Here is an 11,706-nt window from a genome sequence, read left to right as displayed (position 1 = left end):
ATTGATAACATCCAATGGGATCTGATGACACCCATCCTGCTATTTTATTCCTAAAAAGTGGATTCCTTAAGCAGGTCCCTTGCCCTTACTCTGTCTGATGGCAAAACCAGCTTTAACAGAATTCAGATTATTTTCTTCTCTTTCTCAAAAAATTCCTCAGGTGTGTTGTCCCATGCCATGACATCATCAATATACTGTAGGTGCTCTGGGGCTTCATCCAGCTCTAATGCAGACTGGATCAGTCCATGGCAGATGGTGGGGCTGTGTTTCCAGCCCTGGGGCAGTCAATCCCAGGTGTACTGCATTCCCTTCCAACTGAAAGCAAACTGTGGCCTGTATTCTGCTGCCAAAGGAGTCAAGAAAACCACATTTACAATGTCAATTGTAGTGTAGCACTTGGCTGCTTTTGACTCCAGTTCATACTGGAGTTCCACCATGTCTGGCACTGCAGCGCTCAGAGGGAGCACTCAGGGCACGATAGTCCAGCGTCAGCCTCCACTCTGCATTGGGCTTCTGCACTGGCCCGATCAAACTGTTGAAGGATGAGCGGGTTCTACCAATCACTCCCTGACTCTCCAGTTGATGATCAGTTTCTGAATGGGAATCAGGGAGTCTCTGTTGGGTGTGGTATTGTTGCCTGTCCACCATCATGGTAGCAATTGGTACTCACTGTTCTTCAACCTTTAGCAGCCCCACAACAGAAGGGTCTTCTGACCGTCCAGGCAGAAGAGACACTTATTCAATTTCTTCTGTCCTTGAGGCTGCTGTTCCAAAAGCCCACTGGTACCCTTTTGGGTCTTCAAAGTGCCCTCTCTGCAGGAAGTCTATGCACAGTATGGACAGAGCTGCAAATCATCAGGACCACACTAAATCATCTCTCACATGGCTAATCCCATCAAATAATGGATATCCTGCTCCATGGTTGTCCACTTGTCTGGCTAATAGACAGCATCTTCAATGAACTGGTACCTTGCCCTTACACTTGATCAAAGTCACCTCCGGAGGCTGAGAGCTTGAGACTTCCTTCCAATTGCCTTGTTACTGCCTCCTTCTCTGGACAGGGATCCCAGCTGCTTGGCCTCCCTGCCTTCTCCCTGCTGCGTGCCCCATTGTCCCAGTTTCGGAGTAGCCAGGTGATGATGTGCTCCCCTGGAAGGTGGCTGAAGGCTTATCTTTCAGCTCAAGGACAAGGATCGGGTTATAACCTCTGGTATTGCCTCTTCAGGTCCTTGCAATGGTCCCAGTTCATCATCATCTTTCACAATGAGGAGTGATTTCTCCATGTATTTCTTCTTCTGGATAGAGGTGATTGACAGTCGTACTGGTTGGCTGTCTGGATCAGCTCTGGGGTTGGCCTCTGAGGTTTGAGCACCCATGGTGCTTGTTGGGGAGACTGGAGGAGCTGCACTCTCTGAGGCATGGGTAGCTCCAGTGCCTGTTGTAAGGGATCTTTCTGGCTCAGCTGTGGTGGTGTTTTCTGAGACCTGGGCAGCCACAGTGCCTCTGGATCTGTTTTTCTTGTCTAGGTATTTTTTCATGCCCTCCCACACCCCATGCCACCCCTGACCCTTCAGCCCAGGGAAGACCTCTTGGCAATATTCTTGGAACAGTTGTTGGTTACACGTATGTCCAGACAGACATTCAGGACAGAGAGCAAGACACATATGCTGGTCTGAACATCCCAGGATAGTCAACATTCTCAACAGATGATGTAAAAAGCCTAAAGGGAAAAGGGGAGGAAAAAGCACCCCTGACCTCATCCTCTACCATTATCAAAACCTTCAGGCCCCACCTTGTGATTTAAAAAGGCGTGTGGTGGTTCAGCTCCAAGCAGTGGCCTAAGTACAGTTTACTGACAAAATCACAATGAAAGGAGGACAAAACCAGCCCACAGTGAATTTCACTTATACCCAGTTATGACCCAATAACTGCACAACATTATGACCAGTCCGATGACTTGGATGCAGTTGCACTGCCCTGGAGGCACCAGGAGTGCCCCTCCCCAACAAGCCCTTTTTATAGGGGAGTGATGTCAAGTGGTGTGAAAAACAGCCTGGGCTAACTCAGCTCTCCTGTGCTGCCTGCCTGGGGAAGTTAATACTGCCCTGGCAAGATGCAGGACAGATGGGATGTGATTGGGATGGGGATGGGATTGGGATGATGTAGTCAAGGCACCCATCGATCATGAGGCGTGTCAGTTTGCCAGGGTTGTTTGCCTGTGCAGCTGTAAAGTCACAGGCTGTAAGAGGTTATAACTGCCCTATGACCTGCCCAAATTCTTCCACAAACCCTGCCAGCCAGGGACTGGCTGCTGAGGGAGGGGAAAATGTTGGAGAGACTATAACAGTGATGATTAAACTGTTGCCCAGAGGAGCAGCCAGGAAGATGCCCAGGAAGAGACAGTATTTCAGAAGCTGCAGCTCCTGTGTGTTTTTAAAGGCCAGGAGGAGGAAGAAGCAGCTGATTGACCTGCTGTTGAACATGTGGTGCCTCTGGGTATGGATGGTCCTAACTGTGACCATCTGCTGTCATAGAATTTTGCCAATGGAATTCCCCACCAAGCTCAAAACTGCTGCTCCCAGGCACTGCCCTCTTTCAGCATTGTTCTATGGAACCTTGAACCCACTCATGTCTCTTGGACCACCTCTGGCCCTTCAGGTGACATTAGGGGTTGGTGTCTGAGCAACTGTCTCCTGGCCTCCACCCTCAGTAATTCCCATGGGCACCGGGACCAGCAGCTCCCAGGCAGCAGGTGCCTGTTTTGTGCCCACTGGAATTGGGGAAAGAGGAATCCCAGCTCCGGTGGCTTTGAGACAATCGCAGTCAACAGCTGTATCTCTTATCAGCCCCAGGGCTGCAAAGAAAGGATGAGGTGCCTGGAGGGTGCAGCCATACTCCTTAACCTCCACAGGGGAAAACAGTCCCCTCCCTGTCCCTGCCTGGGGGTCCTGTCCCATGGGGAGACAAGGAAAGGTGATTCTCCTGCCCAGCTCTGGTTGGATCAGGAGAAAGAACTCTGCTGGACTGGAGGATTTATCACCAGAAGAGGGTGGGACCATCAGTGAGGACTTCAGTGTCTTTCAAAGTAGGTTCCCTGGAGCTCTAGGGAGGAGCCCAGAAAGGATGGAGGGCATGATGTCTTCAACTCTTCTTCTGCTGTGAGCTGGGCTGGGCTCCTGGGATGGACAGTGGGAGCTCAAGAAATATTGCAGCGCTGCAGAGAGACAGCTCTGCCCAGGAGCAGCTCCTCTGCCAAGCACACAGGGCTGGGGGCACTGCCTGTAGGCACCGAGGGGAGACCTGTGAGGCTGAGAGAGCTGATGGATGCTGAGAGCTCACTGGAGGTGAAATCTCCACAGCCTCTCCCTGGTATGTCTGTGGGTGCAGGGCAATGCAGGTTCTGTTCCTGGAGGGATCTCCTAAAGCTGGGACATGGGGCAGTGTGTGGGGTCTGTCAGGAGGACAGGTTCTCTCTAGGACCAGAAAGTGCTGCCTGGAAGGGATGCCCTTCTGCCCCATCAGAGGGACAGGGCAGGACAGCTGTCTTCTCCTGGGCATGGTTGCAGAGGTGTGAAGCAGCGTGTGCACCCAGGGGTGCCCAGGGCTGTCCTTGTGAGCAGGGTCCCTTTGCCTGCCGGGACTGTGTGCTGGGGCAGGGACTCTGCTGCTGCCAGGGTCAGCACTCAGCCTGGCTCATGGGCTTTCCACAGGGATAGAGAAGGACCTGTGGGTTGGAGAGTGTGATCCATCAAAGGACAGTATAGGCTCCTTCTGCTGTCAGTGTGCTGTGTAGGACAGGTTTGCTCCCAGCTCCAGAGGATCCCTGGCGACTTCCCTGGGTATGTTCAAGAACACCAAGGATGCATTTTCCACTCAGGTGAAGAGACTTTGCTTTGAATTTTCTGCTCCTGTGTACTGGTTGGGAACTGGGAGCTGAGCTTTTCTTAATCACTTTGCAGAAGGCAGTGCAAACACATTGGTCATTAGGACTTGTCAGAGCTTCTCCTGAGCCCTGCACACACAGAGGATCCCCGGGGCAGTGCCCTGATGCCAGGAGGGCTCTGCAGAGTAGAGCTCAGTACAGGGCAGGTTGGATGATGTCTGTGAGCACAGAGAAGGAGGTGACATGGGCAAAGAGAAGCAGCTCAGGCAGCAGAAACAGAGGGAGCTGCTCCCAGAAATGCCCTGGCAGTGGGGATTTGGTAACTCCCTGACACCCCCACAGTGCTCACACTTTCCTACTGCAACTCTCTGGTTTCATCCACCCAGCACAGACTCTGCATGCAGAGTTCCAGGGTTTCTGACTGAGTCTTGTCCTTGATAGCAAACACAAAATAAGGAGAAACTCCTGAGTGCCTGTCTGTCTGTTTCTGTCCTTCCAGCCTTGGCTGGAGCATTTCGCACTGTTTCCCCTCCTGTCCTTGCTGTCTTTGTCCCACAGTTACCAAAGCTTCAAAGCTCTGCCCTGCCATCAGGTGAAACTGGAGTGACAGTGCTGAAAAGCTCATTCCTATCCACAGGGGATTAGGCTGAGATCTCACCATCCTTCTATTTACTGACTGCTGTCAGGGAGGACTGAGTTCTCGAAAGCCCACAGCTGACCCTGCTCCCAGCAGTGGCACGCTCAAGCCAGCACCAAACAGACCTCCCTCTGTGAGGACCAGTCAATCTGAGTGTGATCCCTAAGAGTTGCAAGAAGATTTCCTCAGAGTTCCCTAACTTCTTTCCCCAACTGCCTTTTCCTTGAACAGGTCTCCATGCCCACAGAAAGGAAATGTCCAACAGCAGCTCCATCAGCCAGTTCCTCCTCCTGCCCTTTGCAGACACACGGGAGCTGCAGCTCCTGCACTTCTGCCTCTTCCTGGGCATCTACCTGGCTGCTCTCCTGGGCAATGGCCTCATCATCATCACCGTAGCCTGTGACCACCACCTCCACACACCCATGTACTTCTTCCTCCTCAACCTCTCTGTTGCTGACATTGGCTACATCTCCACCACTGTTCCCAAGTCCATGGCCAATTCCCTGTGGAACACCAGGGCCATTTCCTACACAGGATGTGTCGCTCAACTCTTTTTCTTCGTATTTTTAATTGCAGCAGAGTACTATCTCCTCACTGTCATGGCCTATGACCGCTACGTTGCCGTCTGCCACCCCCTGCACTACGGGACCCTCCTGGGAAGCAGAGCTTGTGTCCACATGGCAGCAGCTGCCTGGGCCACTGGGTTTCTCAATGCTGTGCTGCACACAACCAATACATTTTCACTGCCCCTCTGCCATGGCAATGCTGTTGACCAGTTCTTCTGTGAAATCCCCCAGATCCTCAAGCTCTCCTGCTCAGATGCCTACCTCAGGGAGATTGCAGTCATTGTGGTCAGTGCCTGCTTAGTTTCTGGTGGTTTTGTGTTCATTGTGGTATCCTATGTGCAGATCTTCAGGGCTGTGCTGAGGATCCCCTCGGAGCAGGGACGGCACAAAGCCTTTTCCACCTGCCTCCCTCATCTGACTGTTGTCTCCCTGTTTGTCACCACTGGTGTGTTTTCCTACCTGAAGCCCCCCTCCATCTCCTCCCTATTTCTGGACCCGGTACTGTCATTCCTTTACTCAGTGCTTCCACCAGCAGTGAACCCCCTCATCTACAGCATGAGGAACCAGGAGCTCAAGGATGCCATGTGGAAACTGATGGCTGGTAGTATCTAAGCAGCAATAAACTGCTCATGTTTTTCTGCACATAGCTGTCCATGTAACTCACGTTAGGACCAGTCTGTATTTAGTAGGGTTTTCAATTGCCATTTTTCCTTCTACTTTGTCTAAACTATAATAACATGGTTCATGTTCAACCCATTTCTGATGCAGTATCTCCAGGTCTTGGTTAAGCCATTCACGTCAGCATAAGAAATGCTCACCTTGCCCTGTACCGGCACTACCGCTACTCAATCTCTTTTATTTCCATCATCATTCAGGTGTTTTCATTTCCCCTGATGATACAACTACGACTAAGGACACCTTTCCGCAGACTGGATGTATGTATGAACTTCAGTTCAGCACAGGTTTCCACCTCTGCTTGCTTTTTGACATTCAGATGCCACTCATCTCTCTGGTTTCTCTTTTGAGCTTCAGAGAGCTAGAAAACATCCCATCTTTCAGAAGTCTAATGAAGTGCTCCGTAATGTCCAGAATAGAGTTAATTTTCCTTCTAGCTGCCAGAAGAATGCAAAGTATGGGAGCTGGAATGAGAACAGTGCTGATAGAACATGGATGTTTCTAGTTGTTACCAGGCAATCAAGGACTTTTCAGTTGTTCATATTTCCCTGCTAAGGAGAAGGGAATGGACACAGCCAGGACAGGTGATCTGAACTGGCTGAAGAGGAGATTCCATTCCAATTACTAGATGCTCAGCATAAAGGGTTGATTGCTGGGGAAAGGAGGAGGCAGCTCCAGGATGCACGGATTTGGGAGCCGTCCATTTTTGGGATGGCTCTGAGCTGTATGTTCTGAGCTTTCCAGTTGGGTGAGAAACCACACTGTGTATCACCAGATTTGTATATTTTATTACTAAGTGTTACTGTTGTTTCTCCCTCTCTGCTGTCCCAGTAAACTGTCCTTTTCCCAAACCTCGAGGTTATGGATTCATTGTTTTTCCTTCTCCCTCCCTTTCCCCCTCCCTCAATTCCTCCCTCCCCACACCCTCTTAATGAACAAGCAGCTGCCTGGTGCCCGGCTCTCAGCTGGGGCAAAACCACAACATGTCAGAAGTTCAGTCTGTCGATAGCTGAGGTTAATGGGGCTGCTGGTGTGCTACCTGCAGAGGTTTCATGCCAGGAACACCTTTTCTTCAGGAGCTATTACACTACGTGTTATAAGTTGGAAGGTGGATCCTGGTAGAGCCGGAAAATTATGTCAAGGAATATTAGGGTCGTGTCCATTGTAGGAATCTGCAGCTTCCTGTCAGCTCCCTGGGAAGGCTTCAGGCCAGGAACATCCTTCATCCCTCACACCTTTTGCTTGGGACGTACTGCTGGATGTTTAACAGGTTGAAAGTTGGGTGTTGGTATAGCTGGAAAGTGCAGCACCATATTACTGGCCTAAACCTCCCCTTTCCCTCCTCAAATGCCCACATATCCAGTCCCAGAACCCTGCTAAAACATCTCCACGCCCCCTCCCAGCACCCATGAGTTCCCCTGCCACCCCTTAAATGCAACCCCAGCTCCCTCAGCACCCCCCTAGAACTCCTGATAGCCCCCCAGCATGCCATTGTCACCCAACCCTCCCTTTTTCACTCCCAAAAGTCCCCAAATCACCCCAGAGCCCGCCTACGACCCCAAATTCCATCTCAGCACCAACTGGTTCCTCTCGTCCTCATCCCCATGTTAACTCACCTAGCCCATCTTTTATAGCTCCCAGCACCATATTACCCCCCTAAAACCTCCCATTTTCATTTCCAAATCCCTGCATATCTCATGCAAGTGCTCCCATACACCCCCCTCCTTCATCAATCACGGGTACCCCTCCACGCCTTGACCCCAATCTCAGCCTACCCTTAACCACACCCAGAACCCTTGGTGGCCTCCCACCTCCCTGTATGCTTTTCAAACCCCCCTTCCCCTAACAAATCTCACCATACCCCCCCCAGCACATCCTACGCCACCTCCATGCCATTGCAGCACATATGCTGGAATGCTATGTGCCATCCTGGAGGTGCCACCCCTCCCTCTCTAGCCCTCCTTTATGCACCCCAGCACTCCTTGGTGGCCCCCCAACACCCTGAAACACACCACAACCTACTCTTTTCTCCCTTGATTTCCTTGATATCTCTCCCCATCATTCCCATATGCCCCATGCCCCCCACAACCACTTAAGACCCCCCACCTCAGGGACAGCAGGGATCAGGGATGGGACCACCCTCCAGGGATGGGACCCCAGGGTGTCCCTGGCTGTAAAATATGACAACCCGCCAGAGGTGTGGGGAGTCTGCTCCCTTTACAATGCTTTAAATGAAACCACCATCAGTGTTCCCTTTTTAATTGATACCGGAACAGACGTCACAGGCATCCCCAAAATGAACTGGCCCTCACACTGGAAATTGGAAAATGCCCCCATGGTGGGCGGGGTTGGGGGACTAACCCAAGCCAGAAAGAGCACTCAATTGATAGCAATCACACTCCATACTGAAAAGGGACCAGAAAAAACCATCACCCTCTTTCCATATGTCATGTCAGGAGTCCCACCCTCGTTGGGAAGGGATGCTTTAGCCCTATTGAAAGCCAGGGTAACAAATTTATAGTAAGGGCCACTGCAATATACCCACTCCCACCAATTAAACTAATATGGAAATCATTCGACCCGGTGTGGGTCGAGCAGTGGCCCCTGCCAAACCCTCGAATGGATGCACTTCTCGCGCTAGTCGACCGCAAGCTACAACGATGTCACATAGAGCCATCTACTAGCCAGTGGAACACCCCAGTTTTTGTAATACCCAAAAGAACTGGTGAGGGGTTTCGCCTCCTACATGACCTGCGGGAAGTAAATAAGAGAATTCAACCTATGGGTCCTGTCCAAACACTGCTGCCCATGAACTCTATGATACCGAATGGGCAACCTTGTGCCGTCCTTGACATTAAAGACTGTTTTTTCTTCATCCCTCTACATGAGGAGGACAGGGAGCGGTTTGCTTTTTCTGTTGTATTCCCAAACAGCCAACGCCCTAACCTGCGCTTCCAGTGGAAGGTGCTGCCTCAGGGAATGATCAACTCGCCCACTATCTGCCAGATCACGGTGGATCAAGCGCTGGCACCGGTCCGACGCAGCGACCCAACTGCGACCATCATTCAGTACATGGACGACATCTTGATCGCTGCAACAACAGGAAATCAGGTAGACCAGTTAGTCACAACGGTCTCAGAGACTCTGAAATCAAATGGGTTCAAAATTGCGAGTGCAAAAATCAAAAAGGAGCCATGTGTAAGTTTCCTGGGGGTGGGGATCACAAGTTCCTATGTAACCCCACCTCTAATAAAAATCTGCCGAAACATTAAAACGCTCCATGATATGCAGCGATTAGTGGGATCCTTGCAATGGCTCCGTAACATTGTCCTGATCCCTCCAGAAATCATGAACCCCCTGTACGATCTCTTAAAGGGAAAAAAACCATGGGAGCACAAATGTTTGACAGTGGAGGCAATGAACTCTCTCAATTTTATCGAGCAACAGATATCATCAGGCATGCTCACTAGTTGGAACCCAGACGTACCACTTGATCTGTATGTACACTTCACAGAGGGAGGGGGAGTAGGAGCACTAGCCCAAGGCCCCCCTGAAAAAGCTACACCCATACAGTGGGTAGTCCTGGGGAAGCCGTTGCGTGCATTCTCACCAGGAGTTGAGTGCCTCAGTAACTTCATCATGAAAGGCAGAAAACTTGCCCTAAGACACCTGGGCATCGAACCAGCCAAGATATACCTACCCTTCCGCAAACAGCTCCCAGCACAATCAGTGGCAATGTCAGAGTGTCTGGCTATAGCCCTGGTCGGATTTGGCGGAGAAATTGGGTACGCTGCAAAGCCCCCATGGACTCAGATGCTGGCGGTTATCGACATCAACCTTACACAAAAAGTCTTGGACCGACCCCAACAGGGACCAACAGTCTTCACAGATGCATCCTCAGCAACCTCAACAGCGGCTGCGGTATGGCAAGCAGAAGAAGGATGGCACTGCGTTAATATGACTGACTGTGGGCTTTCAGTGCAGCAGCTAGAAACAATGGCCATTGTGCTGGCGTGCAAACTGTTTCCAACGGAGCACCTCAACATAGTGACTGACTCAATGTTTGCAGCCAAGCTCTGCTTAGCCATGTCAGGACCTGGTGTGTCAACATCTACAGTAGCTTTAATGCTAGAAGAAGCGCTTTCTTCTCGAAAGGGCACCGTATCAGTCATCCACATCAACAGCCACAACCCGGTAAAAGGGTTTTTCCAAACAGGCAATGACAAAGCAGACGCCGCTGCAAAAGGGTTGTGGACACTAAGAGACACTCGTCAGTTACAGGAGTCTCTCCATATAGGAGCTAAAGCGCTAGCAAGGAGATGCGGGATCTCAGTCATGGACGCGAAACACGTAGTAGCCACGTGCCCTCACTGCCAGAAATCACCACTGTGGTGCGGTGGAGTCAATCCCAGAGGCCTTAAAGCCTCTGAGGTGTGGCAGACAGATTTTACACTCTGTCAGCTGCTGAAACCTCAAGCATGGCTAGCAGTAACTGTAGACACATATAGTGGGGTGATCGTAGCTACACAACACCTTAAGGCCGACGCGAAAGCGACCATTCAGCACTGGCTAACAGCCATGGCATGGCTTGGCATCCCTAATCAGATTAAAACAGACAATGGCTCAAACTTTGTCTCCAAAACAGTCAAGGCATTCGCTCAGAAATGGGGTACTTCCTTAACGTACGGCATCCCGTATAATAGCACAGGGCAAGCCATAGTCGAGAGAGCGAACCAAACAGTAAAATCTAAATTAGAAGTGATAGCAAAGGCAGAGGGTTTCACCAATGTCATTCCTCCAGGAGACCAAACACGCCTGTTGGCAACTGCTCTGTTAGCACTGAATCAGTTCCCCCGAGGAGAGGAGGTAAACAGTCCTACCCAAAAACATTGGGCCACTTGAGCGCTAGATGAAGGTCCACTGGTTGTAATCAGAAATGAGCTGGGAGAATGGGAACAGGGGTGGAGGTTTGTCCTAATGGGACGAGGGTACGCTGCCATTAAAAATGATGGCAGAATTAAATGGTGTCCGCTTAAGTCCGTTAAGCCAGACCTCCGGAATAAGACTAATGAAAATGGTGAGTCTTTGTCCACAGGACTGGATCATTGGGTGCCCCCGTGACCAATATACCCCGGTGGCTGAGGAGGACGACGAGTCAGCAAGCATCCTGTCTGCACCCAAGACTCCCAAACCGGCAGAACTCAAACAACAGCAAAACAGCCCCTGTGGCAAAGGGCCACAATGTCTCTGTGTGATTTTACTTTTAGGGCTTGTCTTGCCAACTACTGGTTTGTATGAACATCAACCGCGGGAATGGGTGTTAGGAAGATGGGAGGATGAGGAAATGGAGGATCAGAAAATACTCCAGAAAATCATCACCTCAGGCCCTCCTAGCTTTAAGCTGCACCTCTGTAGCTTAGTCCCAGTGGACCCTTGTCTGTGGGACGCAAGGTACTATGTATGTCCTAGCTTGTCCAGGCAGACTTCAGTGCTACTCCCCTAGTCAATACCATTGTCCTACTTGGGGATGCGAGACCATAGCCTCTGACTGGACACCAGCAGACGGACCAGACAGGTACCTCAGAATGCAACTCGGACCTCACAATTGCGTTAGGTACAAAAAAACGGTAGTGGGGAGATCTTGGAGGGCTCCGGGTGTAAGAAGACCTAAGGAGGGAGAGTTATGTAGATATTTTATACTCAATGTAACAAATGAGAATGACTGGGGATGGACTAATGGCAAAACCTGGGGCTTTAGGTACTGGGAAGGTGGCATTAAAAGGGGAGGACTATTTTTTATTAAAAGAAAGGAGCTGAGAACCAGCTCAGCGATCAGTCCCAATGTCGGGATCAAAAGCAATAACCAACAAGGAAAAGACAACTTGCCAGTTCCTACTTCGGCCCCAACCAGTCCCCTACCAGCTGAACGAAAGGTTCCCTTAGGC

General features: G+C 50.7%; 1 protein-coding gene across 1 annotated transcript; it reads left to right on the top strand.

The window, feature by feature from the left end:
• Positions 1 to 4,774: 4,774 nt before the first annotated feature.
• LOC311194499 (olfactory receptor 14A16-like) lies at positions 4,775 to 5,698 on the top strand (the record flags this gene model as incomplete). Its single annotated transcript, XM_084267605.1, has 1 exon — positions 4,775 to 5,698. One exon carries the CDS (start codon positions 4,775 to 4,777, stop codon positions 5,696 to 5,698), a length of 924 nt encoding a protein of 307 aa, XP_084123731.1.
• Positions 5,699 to 11,706: the final 6,008 nt, after the last annotated feature.

This window comes from Gallinula chloropus (assembly GCF_964237585.1).
Source record: "Gallinula chloropus genome assembly, chromosome: 8".
Classification (NCBI taxonomy): domain Eukaryota; kingdom Metazoa; phylum Chordata; class Aves; order Gruiformes; family Rallidae; genus Gallinula; species Gallinula chloropus.
The sequence above is the reverse complement of the archived record's forward strand: the minus strand, read 5'-3'. Positions and strand labels throughout refer to the sequence as shown.